General features: G+C 48.0%; 1 protein-coding gene across 9 annotated transcripts in view; it reads right to left on the bottom strand.

The window, feature by feature from the left end:
• Window positions 1-2,366: 2,366 nt before the first annotated feature.
• Window positions 2,367-19,799, bottom strand: part of ATM (Serine/Threonine-kinase ATM-like protein) — a 289,283-nt gene continuing 271,850 nt past the window's right edge. For 6 of the 9 annotated variants that reach the window (XM_086526401.1, XM_086526403.1, XM_086526406.1 and 3 more), the window contains exons 75-80: window positions 4,743-4,874; window positions 4,477-4,611; window positions 4,317-4,382; window positions 3,522-3,668; window positions 3,276-3,444; window positions 2,367-3,171 (exon numbers count right to left, since the gene is read on the bottom strand). In XM_086526401.1, the coding sequence (XP_086382527.1) occupies window positions 3,367-3,444; window positions 3,522-3,668; window positions 4,317-4,382; window positions 4,477-4,611; window positions 4,743-4,874 (558 nt within the window). In that variant the 3' untranslated portion in view covers window positions 2,367-3,171; window positions 3,276-3,366. Of the gene's footprint in view, window positions 3,445-3,521; window positions 3,669-4,316; window positions 4,383-4,476; window positions 4,612-4,742; window positions 4,875-19,799 lie in introns of those variants that run through there. The other 3 variants (XM_086526402.1, XM_086526409.1, XM_086526408.1) reach the window with 3 other exon arrangements.

Below are 19,799 nucleotides of genomic sequence, written 5' to 3'. Positions count from 1 at the left end.
GGACTTTCTACACCGGTTTACTCCACTATTGGGGTGAAGTAGGGCTGCCCGCTCTCTCCTACTCTTTTCGGTATGTATGTGGATGAGGTCTCTGACTACATTGACAACGATGGGGATAAAGGTGCTCAGTTGGCAGGGACATGGATTCCACTTTTGCTATATGCTGATGACATAGTGTTGATCTCCGAATCCCCAGAAGGAATGCAATGTCAATTGGATGCTTTGCATACGTTTGCCCACGAAAGTGGTTTGTCTGTCAACCTGGGTAAAACCAAGGTTATGGTGTTTAATACCACCCCACAGTGGATCAGGAGGTCAACACCTACATTCACATACGGCCAGGAGACTATGGAGTACATAGACGCTTGCACTTACCTTGGAGTGGTTTTTAGCGGACCTGCATTCTCACTCAGAAGAGCAGCAGAGACCAGACTTACTAGAGCCCACGCAGCATTGGGTAGATTGGAGAGGATGTGTTCGCAGGTTCAATTTCAGGAGCTCCGGACGAAGCTCTGGCTCTTTGACACCTTGGTGGCTTCAGCATTGCTCTATGGAACCGAGATATGGGGACCTTCACTGGATCACCACGGGAGGCCGGGTCGCTCAGGCGGATGGGGGAACATGGAGAAACCTCTCGTCTCTATGATCTCGTGGCTCATTAGAGCCAAGGCGTCAGTACCACGGGCCATTATCCGAGCAGAGCTAGCGGGCCCCCCACTTGTGGTGGAGGCGCTCACCAGATCAGTCTCCTTCATAAACCGCACATGGGCACTTCCTGGAGACAGATATGCTCGCATAGCACTTGAATCCTCTCGACAGCTAGCCATACAAGGAGATACAACATGCTGGTATGGGGAGATGACATCATGGTTTCAGGCACATGGGTTCAGCATAGACAGGCTGCCACCTTTCCAGTACTCATTGGATGCACCATCTCTCACTCTTACACAGTCAGAGATCACCAAGCTCATCCGCCAAGAGATTACCAAGCTCATCCGCCAAGACCTGACCCAGCTAGACACCAGGAGGACGTGTATACAACCAGCACAGGAATTGGGCACGAAGATGGCTTTCTACAGAGACCACCTCATCCAACTTACGGAAGATGGTTTTGTGGCGAGACCCAAATACATGGATACCCACTTGTCTCATGGGATACGATGTGCTATTGGCCAGTTACGCACATCTTCTCACCAGTTGCAGATTGAGACTGGGAGATACAACGGAGTACCAACAGAGGATAGGACATGCCCCTTGTGTAACATGGAACCTGAGACAGAGCTACACTATACATGCCGCTGCCCCGTCTACTACGAGATACGAGGCCGCTTCCATTGCTTGTTCAGAGAGGGTTTTGGACCACTCTCAAGAGTCATGGGATACGAAGATCAGAGATGCCTGGGTTTGTTCTTGCTCGAGCTGCGCAGACACAGAGATAGCCTGATGAATGGCGAGGCTAGCCAGTCTCAAAGACGGATCACAGACTTCTTCAGAGCAGACACGGGACAGCCGCAAGAGCCACTCCCACAACAGAACTCCCCCCCGTCTCACACCAGAGGCACACTGATTGACCGAGCAATTGAACTGGGGAAATCCAGGTGCCCGCGACTGCGAAGAACTACACGGCATCGACGAAGGCTACGACAGAAAATTCGGAGCACGCTGGCCAGGCATACAAGACGCCCGGTCAGACTACTAACCACGGAGGAAATTGATGAGATTCGCCAACGACCGATGCTAGATCTCTTGTGATTCAGCTATCCCAACAAGCCGCCCATTATTCTGCTTAGTTTTTTGCCTGGCTTACATCGACCAACTTAGGACCCCATAGTATATATCTTTGTTTTGTATTGTTGTTAGGTTATTTTGTTACTCTGACTTTGTATCAGATCCACCACTTTGTAACTTTCAGGTCTCATAGGTCATTGTGGCCTTTTGAAGACGTTAATATAACATTTCATTTCTTGTATCCCTACGTGATTACGATCTTGCTCAATGTCAGCTCTGATTCGTCTGTGGTGCAGGTGCCTGGGTCTCCTCTTGAGTGCATGTGGGCGTCTTGACCCTGGTATTGTGCCATCTTTGGCCCATGGGGAAAAGGGGGTTCAATCCAGAGTCCTCTCTATATCCCGTCTCAATCTGTCTGCTCTAAACACCCAGTTTGATGGTCTTTGATCGCCTGTGGCCTGATTGGAACACTCGTATAGCAGCTTAAAAACTTGTCGTGCATGTCCCTGAAATGGAAAATTGTTGGCAATATTGCCACATTGTGAAGGCATTAACTTTTTTGGGCTCAAAAAGGAGGAAAACATGATGCTGCAATATGAAGAGCTTTACATTCATGAGATTACAAAGAAAAAAAGCCATAGAGCCAACAGTGGAGCATTTTTTCACTTCGTAAATTTAATGTACATGGGAAACTTGTGGAACGGAAAGCAGAGCCTGAGTCAGCTTGATTTAATAAAGCCATGGGAGAGATCATGCCTTTATTTTCAAGTGACCCACTTTTACGAAGTTGTCAATATAGGGCTGGCTTGGCAAAGAATCTTACAAAGAGTCGACAAGGTAACTTTAAACAAGGTTGGGAATTGAAGTCAATGCTAGACATGAGCGTCCAAAAGCTCATGTCATGAAAGCTCAAGGAGAAACAGAAAGATGGGTCACAATCAGCTTCTGTGGTTCTCAGCTGCTGCCTATCTTGGGATGTGTTTCTGTCAACATAAGACAGTAAGGCTGCATTCAGGACATAGACTGCATATGAGAGATCTTGGCAAAGTAGGTGTGCAATATACTCTCTCTTTCTCATCCCAGCAAGATCATCTCCTGAATGGTTTTGAATTCTCAGGATGGTATCGATGGTTCAACCTGCAGCAGCAGCCATGAGTTTTACTTTGGTTCAGAGAGAGCGACTTTTTAAAGCCAGGACAATGCTCAGGCAACCTTCTGCCAGCTCAGCACGGGTCCTTGGCTTCCTGTGGAGTCTGAATCCAGCCTAATTAGTGGCCACACTCCCCTGCAGGTAGATAAATCCCACCCGCTGCTTGTTTGGGAGGGAAAGACAATCACATCCCCTTTTCCACAACCAAACAAATCTGACACTTCTTGCTTCACATATATCTTTCAAGGCATCCACAGTCAAGTGAGGGTTTGGTTGCACGACCTATTCTCAACCTGTACAGATAAACAAGAGAGCCATTCATTGCCGACTAGCTGTTTGTCGTTGAAATTTTTTCTTTTGATCCAAATATGCCTCAAAGATTTTGCTTTAATCATACCCCACCACGTGGCGCATTTGGCTCACTGAGCTTTCCAGCCTCATCAAGGGCCACGCTCTCCTAGAGGTAGATAAGATCACATCCCGTTTTTTCACAACCAAGCGCCCCATCCTGGATACATCTGGCACAACTTATCTGGATCTTGTGCATCCTGAATCAATTGCTGCACCTGCCAGTCAAAATCTATGAAGTTCACAATCCCATGAACAGAAAGTACGTTGAGTAAGTGCCATGCATTGCCCTTACCTGGCCCTCAACACTCCTCATATCTCCACCTTCATATCCATCCAGCTTCTGTTTCACTCGCATCAGCGCTCGGGCAGCATCCTTATTTTCTCCGGAGCTTTCCAAGTCAGCAATCTCCTCTTTAAATTCATCCAGGTCAATCGTATCCTGGAAAAAAAACTCTTCCTCATCTGGAATAGTTGGGTTTTGAAATTTTTCAAATCAAGCACTCAAAAGAAAAACACAAGATTATCCTTTGGCGATAGGTCCCCCCATTGGTGCTACAAACAAGGAATAAACAGAAACTTTACTTTAGACTTTAGACACACACAAACAAATTAAACCTTGTGTTATTCAGGCTTAAAAAAAATTCTCATCGATCCAAGATTGGCGCATTTTGATAAACTGGAGGTTAGTGGAACAGTAGGGCAGCCTAACATGACAAGCTCTTGCATGATCCTTAAAGTGGCATGGTAGATCTAATCTTGTTAAGCATCTCTCCTTCCTCTTAAGTGTTTTCTTTCTTTTTAGCTTATAAGCCATTACCATGAGAAACAGCCAACCAAAAGATTCTGATGGTCTCTCTTGATAGAAAACCTGCCACAAACTGTATCGTCTCTCTTGACTTTTGTACTCTGGCGCTTCAACATGGTTTGATATATAATAAGGTAAGGTTATTCTAAAGATGATGAAACAAAAGTTCTCTCTTTAACTGGGTTAAATGCAGCCGTCGATCAAATATAGCTATGAAAGATGGAAAGACTGAACAAGAAAATACCAAAAGACAAAAAGAGCAAAATAGACAAAGGCGTTCACCTGTTGCCTTTGAAGAGCCTTCAGGGGAGAAAGTGCCCATTTGTAGAGTGGATCATGAATAAAAACCTGAGAAAAGAATATGCATAATCTATGAGGGAAAAATTGAAAAGCAACATGAACAAAGGAGCAGCAACTGTTTGAAGTTCTTTTAATAAAGTACTTCAATGATGGTTAACAATGCATCCTTGTTGGCTCGCATGACCAATAGGGTTTTCTCGCAACATCTCCGAAAAACACCTTCAATTCCAGTCACACCCATTCCATCCACTATGTCTCGAGTCAGCCTGAATGGGACCTGTTCATCATGGACAACAAATCTATCAATGGTCATTTATTTTGAAAAATATATTAATTTAGAGTGCAAGCAGCTTCTGCAAGGCTTCTGTGCTTGCCTACACTAGACGCATAAATAATTTTCATACGCACCCTTTCTGGCATTTTAAGCATTTTTCCCTGCTCGAAGGCAACACCAAGATCAATATGCACAACTTCGGCACTTTCTTGATCCAGCAAAATATTCATGGCATGCCTATCCCCAAGTCCAACAATATAACCAACCTGTCAAAGTTTGTATAAACAATATCAAGCCAACAAATATTTACAGGAGGCAGTTTTTTTCAAACAGCATACAAGAATGAATGTTTACGAAGCAAGTTCATGAAGAAGCATGCTTGAAGTTGAAAACCACAAGATTCCTGCTAGACAACTACTAGACTTTGCTTGTACATTTTCCCAGGAACTGGTATAAACTCAAGTAGAAAACATGTCTATGCCCTTGCTAACCTTCAATTACTACTTCATTTGCTCAATATAATATTCCAGTGACAAGCGGACTTCTGGGTAATCTTTGTAGTATTGTCAAATCTCCACAATGTTGTGTGGGGGCTCAGACCTTGTGATGCTCCAATGGGATATCTTGGCTCCATAAAGAACCGTAAGGGAGTCCCAACGTACTTGTCCTCCAAGTCACTCTACACTTGTTCAGAGTATGTGTGAAGGTATCGAAGTTCAATACTGGCAGTTAAAGCTGAGTTATTTTCTCTCTTTACTCATAACAGGATTCCTGTCACAAACTGTTGACGTGTCAAAGCCCTGAAGAATGGAGCCAACTTGCAGCCGAGGGGCCTAAACCCTAAGAAGAACAAGTAACAGAAGAAGAAGTCCTACCAACTTATGGGGACCCCGTCCGATGGGGCCCCAAGTGACACAAAGAATTAAAATAAAGCAGGAGCCGCAACTGATGACGTGGCAGTTTCCGAAAATCACGCTGACAGTGCTGACATGGTAGGCCGTACAGATTTCCGCGTTTTGCACTGGCAGTTGTACGGAATTCCGTGATTTTTTCTGGCAGCTTTTTGGCATTGCTTTTGGACCAGAAGCTTTTGAGTTTGAAGGCTTTTCATGTAAACTGCTTTTCATAGGCCAAGGGCCTTTAAATATGTGCTAAGGGCTCATTCTCTGGCATGCTTCCTAGAGAAGGTGCAGAGTCTCGAGTACCGGCTTGTACTGTGTTGATGCAATATAAAGAAATACTGAAAGGGGCGCCAACAGAAAGACAAGACACTTACAGTTGGTCGTGGGCTCACACTCGATGGACTTGACACGTGGCAGGAGTGGTGGTTTAGAGGACACCATGGCCAGTTCTTCTCCGCCACATTTTGGGGATAGGTGCAGTTGGACAGTCAGAGATATTTGAGCTATCCATTGGTTGCCCTTTTGGGTTGTATATATGCTCACATTTGCTTGAGTCTGATACACTCATAGTAATAGGGGACGGAGCCTAGAGACGGGGGATGCCTGATTCCGGGACGGGGACGGGTGGGACGGACGAAAAACTGCTTGCCAGGTGGGAACGCAGTCAAAATGTCCCACAGGGACGGCAGGGAACGACGATCACAAACAGTCAACTTTTTTTAAAATTTGAGAAACTGATCATTTCTAATTGCCAATTCCTCTCCAACAGCCATATTTTTGAACTTTGAAGCACCCCAATGGCTTGTAGCACGGATAGTGTGTCGTGCTCTCTACAGTGGGTGCTCCTCAGTGCAATGTGCGTGACAATCTCACTCTAAACAGACTGAAAACAAAGGAAACAATAGATAACAACTGAGCTCACAGAGACACAACAGCAGACCAGAACATACGACTCGACTATCTCAAAGAACCGATACAGACTTTGGCGTGGCAGCACACTCAGCTCCAGCCCACGACTCACAGGTACAATGGGGGTGTCGAGGCTTAGATGTGCAGGGATGGTGAAGACGTGCTGTGTGTATAGACTCGCTACTCAAACGACCATGACCATATATCTAGAAGATGATAATCACAACCCCATAGCTACTCCTCATATGTACAAAACCATAAAGAGCCACCAACGGCTCATAAATGTCAGCCATCTAAGTCTATCCCCAATTGAGTGGACCACCGTCCGTATCCTGCCACGTGTCACTGCCGAGCCCAGAGAGTCCGTCCAGTGTGAACGAGACCAGAACAACTGTACTAACTATGTGTCTTGTGAATGTGACACTGTAGCCTGCTACATGGCTATGAAATCCACCCTTTGGGTCCTCATTTCTTGTGAATGTGACACTGTAGCCTGCTACATGGCTCAGGCTACATGGCTATGAAATCCACCCTTTGGGTCCTCATTTCTCGATGTCTATTTAGGGTAAATTTGTGGTCAAAGTTATGCTCTATGTGTGTGGCATGTGTGTAAGTCAAAAAATGCGAAAAAAACTCTGGTTTTTTTTTGCCGTTCCGACCCCGTCCTCGTTCCCTAACTTTTGCCATCTTGTCCCCGTCCCCGTCCCCGTCCCCGTCCCCGACCCGCCGTTCCATGTTACTATGGATACACTATTCTAGATAATTTATGATTCTTGAGTCTAGCGTCGTGTCGTCTACATCACACACTGCACCCTCCCTGCACATATTGAGCCTTGACACCCCCATTGTACCCGTGAGTTCTAGGCTTGGAGTAGAGTGTGCTTTCATCTGAGTTAGTCGAGTCCCATGCTGTTCAGGTTCTACTGTTGAGTCGCTTGTTTGCTATATTGTTCATAGTCTACAGTGTATTCATTCTATTGGAGTGAGATTTCACGCACATTGCACTGAGGAGCACCCACAGTAGAGAGCACGACACATTATTCCCGCTACAGGTGCTCTCATTTTTGGCACGCCTAGTGAGACCTCAACTGAAGTTTCACTTCGTTGCGCCTACAGCTCGAGGAGCTAGCTCGTTACAATGTGGTGGATTTGACATAAATTCTGAGTAACAAAATAAAAATACTATAGAATCCTAAGCTGCTAGATGTTCTGAGTAACAAAATAAAAATACTATAGAATCCTAAGCTGCTAGATGTGAGCTAAGCAGCTAGCTGTAGCCTGCTACAGTGTCACTTTCACTTTCATATGACAGTAGTTTACAGTTGGGCTTTGGTCAGTTGGCCTTTGGTCTGGTCGGTTCACACTTGGGCAGACACGTGGCAGGCTGGTCTAGTGGACATCGTGGCCAGGTCACCACCGCCACCCAGTGGGGATAGACTTAGATGATGTTCTTTATGAGCCGTTGGTGGCTCTTGATGATGGGACATATGAGTAGTCGTTCTGGGCAGTGGTGGTATCTTGTACGTAGTAGTCGCCTAGAGTGGGTCTTTACACACAGCACGTCTGCACCATTCCGGCACATCTGAGCCTCGACACCCCCATTGTACCTGAGAGTCCTAGGCTGGAGCTGAGTGTGCTGCCACGCCAGAGTCTGTATCAGTCTTTGAGATAGTCGAGTCATATGTCTGGTCTGCTGTTGTGTCTTTGAGAGTTCTGTTGACGTCTATTGTGTCCTTTCTGTTCATCTGTTTGAGGGAGATTCAGTCCATTTGAGTGAGATTGTCACGCACATTGCACTGAGGACCACCCACTGTAGAGAGCACGACACGTTATCCGCGCTACAGGTGCTCTCATTTTGGCGATCACGGTGGGACCTCAAAGGAAGTCTCACTTTGGTGGGGATAGAATCGTGAAGCTAATCGTTGTTACTGACTCTGCACACTTGCTTACACTAGTGTGCATTACGGTGTGTAGATAGTTTGCAACTGGTTCGCCCTGATCCTTGGTCTTGGATCCTGGTCTAGTCCTCGCCCTGGTCCAGCCCTCCTCGTCCTGCCATCTAGGTGGTCTAGTCACTGGTCCTGGACCAGGTGGTCTAGTCATATCCTCACCTGTTCTGTGTTAGACCTGTGCTCTTCACTGCTCATCACTGTTCACTGCATGACACATACAAGGTGGTCAGTTGAGCGTCAAAGCGCACTACTGAGCCCTCTGAAGCACTATAACAGAAGACGCCCGGTGGTATCTAGTAGAAGTCCATTAACCTCATCAACCTTACCTCCATATATGCCATCCCCCATTCCTTCATTCCCCATTCCTTCATCAGGTTCTACATTGTCCAGATCACCTTCTCCAGTAAAGCTCTCTCCTATTCTGTTGCAACAAGGGGCCATGGAGGCGTTGGCTAGCGTGTTGGCCAAGGTAAACATCAAGTTCCCCACCTTCAAAGGACTCTCCTCGGAAGATGCGGATGACCATGCACGGAGGTTCGTATCTCTCTGTAGAGGACGTGGTCTTAACAGGGAAGATGCTTATCTGGTACTTTTTCCTTCCACCTTGGACGGCTTAGCAGACAAATGGTACAGCCAGTTTGCAGAGAATCATTTTGCAACTTGGGCAGACTTAAGACAACAGTTCTGTGCAGCTTTCAGGCCTGGCGACTACCAAGAGAAAGTGTTGGATGAGTTGGCCAACATGGTGCTCCAGCCAGAGGAGACTTTTGCGGAGCTTATGACCAAAACCAAGTCTTTGGTTGCCAAGCTTCCCCAGCAACCCGGTGAATTCATGGTTAAGAAGTGGGTGGAGAAGGCGCTTCCAAAAACCTCTCAGCAAAAACTCCGGGAGAGCCTCCGACCCGACGCCACTCTGGAGGAATTCATCGCAGCTGCTACTAGAATAGAGGGGGCTAGGAAGCTGTTCAACAACTCTCCTCACATAGATACTCCCTCTGTGTTCTCCGAAGGAAGTCCCGCTGATCCTTTGACTTCTTTGCGCAGGGAACTCGAAGCCCTCAAAATACAACGAGCCCTCCAAGAAGAGAAATCAATCTCTCTGAGACAAGAGAAACCATCGCACCTAGAGGCTTTCGATCAAATCAAACGAGAACTAGAAGAGCTTTGGTCTCAGCAAGAGACCAAAGCTATGGTATGGTGCAGCTCTTGTCGCTCTCCTGGACATCCTCCACAGGACTGTCCCCTTCGGGCTTAGTGCCACTTCTGCGAAAAATCTGGGCACGAAGATAAGGATTGTTACTATATCAAAGGATTGCGGAAAATACAACAAAATCTAGGTCCTTCTCTCCAACAAGGGCTAGCACCTGCATCCAACATGGTCTCACCCTACGCCCATCAAAACCCGTTGGCTCCTCTGCTGACAACACCCCCTATGCAGCAAGGTATGCACAACAACTTTGCACCCCACAGTTTCTATCATACCAGTACTCCCTCAGTTCCCCAAAGTTTCTACACTGAGCTCAGCCTCCAGCACCATGCAACAACAAGAGCAGCGACCACCTCGTCCCCCGTTTCGTCCGTCAAATCGGCCAATCCTATGCTATAGATGCGGTGAATATGGGCATTACCAAAGTAAGTGTCCTTTACCTGAAGGGTCTCCTCTGTGCAGACATTGTCCGGAGTCCGAGGACCACTACAGTAAAGATTGTCCCAAACAAAGGGCATCCTCTTCTTCAGGCCCAAATCAAAATCAACAAGAGTTTACATTCCCGAAAATCAATCTAATCACAGTGAACACCACCCCTCAGCTAGCACCTGCTACACATACAGTTCAGCCACAACGAGCAGCAGAGCCTACTGGGGTGCTCACTCGAGCACAAAGAGCAGCCCTGGGTTTAAGTTTGCCAACTGGACCATCCGGTCCAACACTTCAGCAACCTGTTCAAAATGGCGCACCCGTAAATGGTGCAAAGAATAGGCCAATCTCTATGCTTTCGGACATTGATGGAGCCTTCCTGGCAGCAGTAGCTGATTTGCAATAGGTCAAAGTTTCTGAGGAGGCCCAGGTTGTAGAAGATAGGCCCACTGCGGAAGCAATCTTGAAGAACACCTTTCAGCAAGTATCTCTTTATGAGATGCTTCGGCAAGATGCGACTCTTAGAAGTGACACACTCTCAATAATTCAATCTTTGTACCTTGGTACAGGGCCTAGTGGCGGGCACCTACCTGTGCAACCCCTTGAATCCTACATGATTTCATATCCAGCTGCTCCCCTCACCGACTATAAAAGTCCACGTCTTACTGTATCTATTCTAGGGCAGTCATTCTCAAGCGTCATAGTGGATGGTGGGTCTAGAATCAATCTAATGCTTGAATTTACCATGTCAGCCTTAGGTCTGCAGCCTACTCGCCTTGCTCCGTTCACTGTTACATTGGCAGACCAGAGGACAGTCTATCCTGTGGGCATAGTAGAGAAGGTGCCTTTGAAGGTACAAGACTTCACTTTTAGCTTGGATTTTGTGGTGGTCAGTCTTCCTCAGGTGGAGGGAGGATTTCCCTTGCTGATTGGTAGACCATGGTTGCGGCATACTAAAGCACTTCATGATTGGGAAAACGACGCCATGTGGATATACACTCCCAGCTCCCAAATGCAACCAATCCGGCTTGAAGGAGGGATGGATCCAGTGGCTCAGCACAGCTCATTGACAGTACAGTCCAACCCTGACCCTGAGCAGCCCATCCCACCTGACGGGTCTGACGAGGACATGCTACAGTGGTTGGAAGCTACCACTTCGATGCCATGCTACATGGTCTCTACTCAAAACTTACCTGTGCCGCCAGTAACACTCTCTCTTCAAAATCCTCAAGAGGACACTGATGTCCAAAGTCCTACAGCAGACAGTACAACAGTCGAAGAAGAAAGTGTGTCAGCCCCACATTCTCATGCGTCGAATGACCCGCCGATGGAAGCCCTCGGTCTTGGGGAACCTATAACACATCACCGAAGGGGGAAGAAATCTCCTCTGCATGCACTAGCCAAAGATTTCCTCCTTCCTGGAGCATCTCCCAAGTTGAACCCCCTTCAAAAGCACTCTGTCAAGTTGTCTGCATCTGAAGATTTGCCCTTCGAGGAGCTCCCACAGGGATGGTTACAAGAAGAGTATGCAGAGTTTCCAATTGATCAAACCCCTACTCATGATGTCTTGAAGCTCCAAGAGGTAGCTCACCTCTCATCTTCAGAAGCACCCTCTCCAGCTACAACCCCAGACCCGGTCAGAGAAGTCAACTTGGGAGATCCTGACAACCCTCAGCACGTACTGTTAGTAGCTTGGTTATGGGAGCATCCCGCATTACTCAATCAGGTCGTCTCTTTCATTCACTCTTTTAAAGATGTTTTTGCTTGGTCCTACAAGGATTTAGAGGGGATTCCACCAGAATTGGGTGTCCACACTATACCTCTGGTTGAAGGGGCTAAGCCTGTATAAGGCCGAGCTTACAAGCTCAACCCGAAGTATGCTGAGGCGGTCAAGGCAGAGTTAGAAAAAATGCAAGAGGCAGGGATCATAGTACCTGTGGAGCACTCTGAGTGGTTATCACCCATGGTGATAGCGCCTACGAAGCAATCCAACAAAATCCATGTGTGCGTTGATTACCGTGCTCTAAATAAGGTAACCATCCCAGATGGTTTCCCAACACCTTTCACTGAGCGTGTGCTCGAAGATGTAGCAGGGCATGTATTGTATAGTTTCATGGATGGGTTTAGTGGATACAATCAGTTGGGCATCCATCCAGGTGATCAGCTAAAAACGGCCTTTGTGACTCCCTGGGGTATTTTTATATACACTCGAATGTCCTTTGGGTTGAAAAATGCCCCACCTTCTTTCAATAGGGCGGTATATCTCATCTTTTGTCCTCTGCTTACGGATCATCTTCGATCTTTATGGACGATTTTTCGACCTTCTCAGGTGCTCAATGTTCAACCCCAGTGAGAAACCTAGAGGAACACCTCGCTCAGCTCTCTGCTGTCTTCCTCAGGTGCAGAGAGGCACGCCTAAAGCTAAATCCTAACAAATGTCATTTTTTGGTTACTGAAGGCACACTTCTAGGCCATGTGGTGTCTGCTAAAGGTTTAGCGCCTGACCCAGAGAAGATTGTGGCAATCTTAAAGTTACCACCTCCCATTAACCCAAAAGGGGTACAGAGCTTTGTAGGCCACATAGGGTATCATCGCAGGTTTATACGCATGTATGCATAGGTGGCTCAACCCCTGACCCGCCTAACCAGTGCTGCTGTTCCCTTTCAATGGTCAACACCTGAGGCCGAAGCTTTTGCATACCTTAAAAAACGCCTCACTGAAGCGCCTATCTTAGTAGCTCCCGATTGGTCTCTCACCTTTCATGTGCATACAAATGCACAGTCAATTGGCTGTGGGTGCGGTGCTGACTCAGCCTAGTAAGGAGTATAACCTGGATCGCCCTGTTCACTATGCAAGTCGCCTACTCACCAAGGCAGAGTGTAACTATAGCACCACAGAAAGGGAAGGTTTAGCCATTGTGTATACTCTGCAAAAATTTCGGCACTACTTATTAGGGGTCCACTTCACAGTTATTACTGATCACCATGCCCTCAGATATCTGCTCAACAAGCCGCAGGTTGCAGGTAGAGTATGGCGATGGCTACTCTTATTTCAAGAGTTCGATTTCGAAGTGGTACTCTGGCCCGACAAACATCATGTCCTCGCCGACCACCTTTCTCGCGTTCACACTGGTGAAGAAGCAACAGGGGTTGCTAACGACTTTCCTGATAGCAGTCTCTTTAAGGTGGATACCACACCGGAATGGTACGGAGATGTTTTGCATCTGCTTTCTAGTGGCCTCTACCCAGAGAATGCTTCTCCCCTACAGAAGAGACGCCTGTTGCTGAAGTCTAGGCCTTTCACTCTCATTGGGGGCCAGCTATACAAATCAGGGCAAGATGGTGTTCTGAGGCGGTGTGTCTCCCCTCACGAAGTCGAGTATATTTTAGAGGATGCCCATAGTGGTCCCACTGGTGGCCATTACCCTGGCCATATTGCTGCACAAAAGATTCTCCAGTGTGGCTTGTGGTGGCCCTATATTTTCCGCGATGCAATTGCCTATGTAAAGGTATGTGATGTATGTCAGCGCTGTGGCCCTAAACCAAGCAAACAGTCAAACCGTCCTCTACAGGTCTCTATGGCATGGCAACCCTTTTGAGAGATGGGGCATAGATTTTGTAGGCCCAATTACTCCCTCTGCCCAACCCGGCAATCGGAAGTATCTCTTGGTGGCTACCGACTACGCAACAAAGTGGGCAGAGGTACTTGCAACAACGGACTGCACTGGCACTACAGTAGCCAAGTTTCTCTATGAAAATATTTTTTGCAAGTTTGGATGTCCCTTGGAAATCACCAGTGACAGAGGTAGTCACTTTGTGAATGAAACAATTTCTACCTTGCTGGCCAACTACAAGATTTTTCACAGAAAATCTTGTTCCTATTACCCTAGAGCAAACGGGCAGGCAGAGAGCACTAATAAGGTTTTGATAACACTCCTGCGGAAAGCATGTCATCTTCATCCATCGACTTGGGCTCAAGCTATCCACGGTACACTTTGGGCATATCGAACTTCTTTCAAAGCCACAACCAATCACACCCCATTTCAATTGGCTTTCGGTTTGGAAGCGATAGCACCTTTCGAATTCAACTCAGGATCCCCGCGAGTGGGGAGTCTTCGTGCCAATGGAAATTTGGGGTCGGCATCAGTCTCTCGTCTTTTCCTTTTGGAGGAAAGCCGAGGTTTGGCTTCACTGGCTCTAGAAGCAGAGCAACTCCGTCGTAAAGCTTGGCATGATCGCCATCTCAGGAAGCCGCAAATAAAACAAGGAGCACTGGTGCTACTTTATCAGGCCAAGTTTCTGAAAAAAGCAAAGAGGTTGGTCCCAGCATGGCAAGGACCATATAAGGTGATGGAGATTCTACCCCACGGCGCTGTACAATTAGCCACTCTCGAAGGAGTTTCTCTGCCTTTGGTCAATGGATCTCGGATCAAATGCTATCATGCTTGAGAAGACGCTCAAGGGTCTAACCGCACGACAATCAAAGCAAGTGTTGAGCTTTGCAGACTCTTGACCCTTTAAATAACTTCGGAATCACTATCTTTCCCATCTTACTGTTCTGATTTATCTTATCTCTCTTAGACCCTCTCCTTTGGCAGCTCTCCTTTGCAGACTATGTTAAGCTCATAGGTTTGATTCTGAACTTGATCAACTCTATCCTTCACTCTCTCTGTCGTCAATCTTTGTCTTTCTTGGACATAACCTAATCTCGCCAATCTGAATAAGTTCCTTTTCTCAGATTTTACTCTCAAGTCAAACTCAGTTCTTGGAGATGCATAAAGCTATAAATGCCTTGAGTGGGGTATTTATGTAGGATGATACTTTGCGTTTTATCTGCGTTTTATCTCTGGAATTGCTGATTCTTTCTGATAACTCGTTATTATCAATGCTTGTTATTCTTTTGGTCTAGCTATATCTTTAAGGTCTCTGGGATAGTTTCGATGCGTTAGGAATAACTGTTTTTTTTCTTCCCTCACCTTGTCTCTTCTCTGAACCAACTCCCCTAGCCTCCCTAGATCATAGCCTCTACCCTAATCCTTCCCTTTCCCCTTTCCCTCTCCCTCGCCTAACTTTCACATCCCCTCCATAAATAAGGTGTGTGGGGGCAGTTGCCAAGTCAAGGCGCCTTTGGTGGTGCTCAGTTTGCTACTAATAATAAACTCCACTATTTCTGCAGCGGAGCTTAGTTGAGCTTAGTGGGTAAGCCCTGAATTTATGCAGAATTGCAAGCCCCTCGCCCCTAACCCTAGCCCTTTCCCCCTCACCCTCTCTCCCACGCCCTACCCCTTTTCCGCTCGCCCTGGTCCTAACCCTCCCACCCCCGGCCTCTCCCATCCCCTCACTCTCTCGCCCTCGCCCTAGCCCTAGCCCACCCCCTCGCCCTCGCCCCCTTATTTTCTCGCCCTCGCCCTACGCCTAGCCCACCCCCTCGCCCTAGCCCTAGCCCACCCCCTCGCCCTCGCCCTCGCCCTCTTATTTTCTCGCCCTCGCCCTACGCCTAGCCCACCCCCTCGCCCTCGCCCCCCTCGTTGTCTCGCCCTCGCCCTAGCCCTAGCCCATCCCCTCGCCCTCGCCCCTCACCTCCTCGCCCTCGCCCTACCCCTCCCACTCCTCAACCTCTCGCCCCTCGCCCTTGCCCCTCAACCTCTCACCCTCGCCCTCGCCCTAACCCTCCCACCCCCTCGCCCTTTTCCCTCGCCCTAGCCCCTTACCTGTCTTTGCTCCTCGCCCTCGCCCTCGCCCTTCCCTTTTCCATCGCCCTGGCCCATGCCTGGGCCGCTTTTTCCTGCCATGTCTTCGCTCCTCGCCCTCGCCCTTCCCTTTTCCATCACTTTTCCATCGCCCTAGCCCATGCTTTTTTCCTCGCCCTAGCCCTGGCCTTGCCCTTTCCCCTCGCCCTTCCCTTTTCCCTCGTCCTAGCCCCTGCCCTGTCTTCGCTCCTCGCCCTCGCCTTCCCTTTTCCATCGCCCTAGCCCATGCCCGGGCCGCTTTTTTCCTCGCCCTAGCCCTGGCCTTGCGCAAAAGCAACAAAAAACCTAAAAAAGCAGCTTTTAAAAAATACTGAAAAGCTACTTTAGCTTAAATTTAAAGGTCATTCAATCTTACTTCTTCTTATCAGAAGCGCGCAGAGTCTTCACAATTCCCAGCTCAGCGGCAAGGTCCTCCGTTCCTCCTGAGCTCCTCAACACTGCTTACTCAAATTTCTCACTGGAAGCCCACGCACAGTCTAGTAAGATGGTTCGTACTCGAAACAGGGAAAAGCATCTGCAATCGGAGGAAGAGTCCTCTGCATCTGGGGATAGTTCTGACAGTAAATCAGACTATACTCCTAGTTCAGAGCAGATTTCAGAAGAATCTTCAGAGGAAGATTCACCACAGTCAGCCACTGCTGACAGGGTCACTACTCTCCAGGTGCCTCGCCCGTCTGGTGCAATCTCTAAGGTACCTTTAATTATGATATATCATCTACAGGCTCCGAATCCAGCACTCAAGGAGGTGTTCTCTCAACAACAACTGATACACTTGGGTCTCCAAAATTTGGCTCAGACCCATTTGTCTGCCAATATCTCTACTGCCAAGCTATGTTTCCTCTTGCTAACTTTTCCAAAGTTGAATGATTCCGCACTCACAGCAGAGGATATCGGACAGACTATGGGAATATTGACTGTGCTGACACCTCTGCCTGCAACAAAAACCTTCTCGAATCTTTCACCAAAAGAAACGGCAAATGCTTGTCAGGAACTTTTGCTGGACTCACATCCAGACTATCACAGGAGTCAGCAACTGTATTCAGTGTTACAATATTATTTTTTACTGCGAGCACTTGAAAGATCAGGGGTTCCATCTTCTCCAGGTTCTCCAGCAATATGCGATGCTCTTTTTTGTCTCTACCACTGCCTACCATACCCATTTTACAATTTGCTGTTTAAAGCGCTACAGGACAGGGCAAAGCGTTTTCGGACTCAACGTAAAGGCAAAGCGGAAAAGTTCAATTGCTATGCAGCGCCTATTATGTCTTGGGTGGTACAGATTATGCAGCAAAAGACGGATGCAAAAGCAGTTCTCACCCTTCAAGATATCCGAAAGAGCAAGAACGTTCCAAAATGGCAAAAGGAAAAGGCATCTTGCGCAAGAGGGCAAAGGTACATAAAGATTCATCTGAGCAGCTGGCAACACTACCTTTCTCAGAATCGCAGGTCAAAATATCGGACGTCCAGACTACAACACCAGCAGTGCGTATGTCTACTTCTGTGGCCACCTCCACTTTCACACCACCTCTTGTGAGTAGTGTTGCAGTCACTAAAACACAACCTCCAGTTGTCTCGCCAGCACTACATACTACTCTTACTGCTGGGGCACTGAAGGATACTGCAGGGGCATCTAGCTCTGGGGCGCCTACATCTGACAAGCATAACATGTATGAGACTTTTGCGCCTCAAGCTGACAGACTTTTAGAGGAAGACAGAAGAGCCATTTCCACGATTATCAATGCAGCCCTCTCATTGCAAGGTACCAACGGTATGCATCGCTCTTGCTACGACGGTATGACAAGGGAAGTGCAAACGCATCTTCAACGAGCGATGGATAGGGACAATTTCATTGCTACAGCTCAAGATCGTATAAGAATCTTAACTCAACAGGTAGTGGACCTCAAACATATTGTCCACACTCAGCAAAAACAGTTAAAAGAGGCAAATGATATGACCGCAACAGTTCAGGATCTCTCTCCAGTGGTACATACACTGTCCTTCTTGTGCAAAATACCAAGCTGTAGCCATTTCACAGGCAGTTCCAGCTACATCTACAACTACAACCCCGGTTTCTCAGCAAGTTCCTGCTATGGCACCACAAGTACCGACACAGACGGACGTGTCCAAAGCACATTCAGGGGATTCTCAAACAGCAAAGAAAGCAAATCCTACCGGAATGGAGTCTAAACAAACAGGATCGGTCTCATCACAATTTCAGGGTCCCTCTATGGCCTCCCCCTCCCAGTCTCCATCCTATCCTCAGCACTTCTACGGCTTCCCGGGATTCCAACAACCTGTTCCACCCTCGCAGCCTGCGCAGTCGTTTCCTGGGTTTCCACCAGCTCCACCTACTCAACCGCAAAACATGACGCAGCCTGCTCCTCCATACCCGATGTACCCTCCTCATGGCCACTACCCCTCACCATACACTTGGCCTCCATCTCCTTACCCAACTTACTATCAGCCTCCTCCACCTCCTCCTCCATCATCCGACCACCAACAGTAGAGCGCCGTTATTTCAGTTCATCAGTTCCGCTTTTCGAGACGGGCAGCGGACTTGTGGCGGGCAACCTGTAGCCTGCTACAGTGTCACTTTCACTTTCATATGACAGTAGTTTACAGTTGGGCTTTGGGACAGTAGTTTACAGTTGGCCTTTGGTATGGTCGGTTCACACTTGGGCAGACACGTGGCAAGCTGGTCTATACACGTGGCAGGCTGGTCTAGTGGACATCGTGGCCAGGTCTGAGGTCACCACCGCCACCCAGTGGGGATAGACTTAGATGATGTTCTTTATGAGCCGTTGGTGGCTCTTGATGATAGGACGTATGAGTAGTCGTTCTGGGCAGTGGTGGTATCTTGTACGTAGTAGTCGCCTAGAGTGGGTCTTTACACAGAGCACGTCTGCACCATTCCGACACATCTGAGCCCCGACACCCCCATTGTACCTGAGAGTCCTGGGTTGGAGCTGAGTGTGCTGCCACGCCAGAGTCTCTATCAGTCTTTGAGATAGTCGAGTCATATGTCTGGTCTGCTGTTGTGTCTTTGAGAGTTCTGTTGACGTCTATTGTGTCCTTTCTGTTCATCTGTTTGAGAGAGATTCAGTCCGTTTGAGTGAGATTGTCACGCACATTGCACTGAGGACCACCCACTGTAGAGAGCACGACACGTTATCCGCGCTACACTAGCTGGGCTTGTGTAGGATATGAGTAGGGGGTGAAGTGAGTGGGAGGCTAAGACAACACAGTGTGGGTGTATCCTCAGAAAGAGCTAAATCACAGGAGATTCAACATCGATCGCTGGCGGATCTCATCAATCTCCTCCATGGTCAGTAGTTTGACCGAGTGTCGTGCATGTCCGGCCAAAGTGATCCAAATCCTTTGATGCAACCTTCGTCAATGCTGTGTAGTCCTCCGCAGTCGTGGGTGTCTGGATCTCCCTAGCTCGATCGCTTGGTCGATCAACGTGCCTTTGGTGCGAGGAGAACGTGGGCTCTGCTATGGTAGTAGCTCCTCCAGATGTCCAATGTCTGCTCTAGAGAAGTTTGTGATCCGTCTCTAAGACTGGCTAGCCTCTCCTCTCATCAAGCTCTCTCTGTGTCTGCGCAGCTTGAGCAAAAACAATCCCAGGCATTTCTCGTCCTCGTATCCCATGACTCTAGTGAGTGGTCCAAAGCCCTCTCTGAACAGGCAGTGGAAGCGGCCTCGTATTCCATAGTAGACTGGGTAGTGGCATGTGTAGTGAAAATCTGTCTCAGGCTCCAGGTGACACAGGGGGCATGTCCTCGCCTCTGCTTGTACTCCGTTGGATCTCCCAGTCTCGACCCGAAGCTCGTGTGAAGATGTGCGTATCTGGCCCATAGCACATCGTATTTCATGAGACAAGTGGGTGTCCATGTATTTGGGTCTCGTCACAAGCCATCCTCTGTAAGCTGGAGAAGATGCTCTCTATAGAAAGCCATCTTCGTACCCAGCTCCTGTGACGGCTGTATCCATGTCCTCCTGGTGTCTAGCTGAGTCAAGTCCTTGCGGATGAGCCTGGTGAT

The sequence above is a fragment of the Adiantum capillus-veneris genome, chromosome 13 (genome assembly GCF_014529385.1).
Source record: "Adiantum capillus-veneris isolate H3 chromosome 13, ASM1452938v2, whole genome shotgun sequence".
Taxonomy (NCBI): Eukaryota; Viridiplantae; Streptophyta; class Polypodiopsida; order Polypodiales; family Pteridaceae; genus Adiantum; species Adiantum capillus-veneris.
This window is presented reverse-complemented; position numbering and strand designations above follow the sequence as displayed.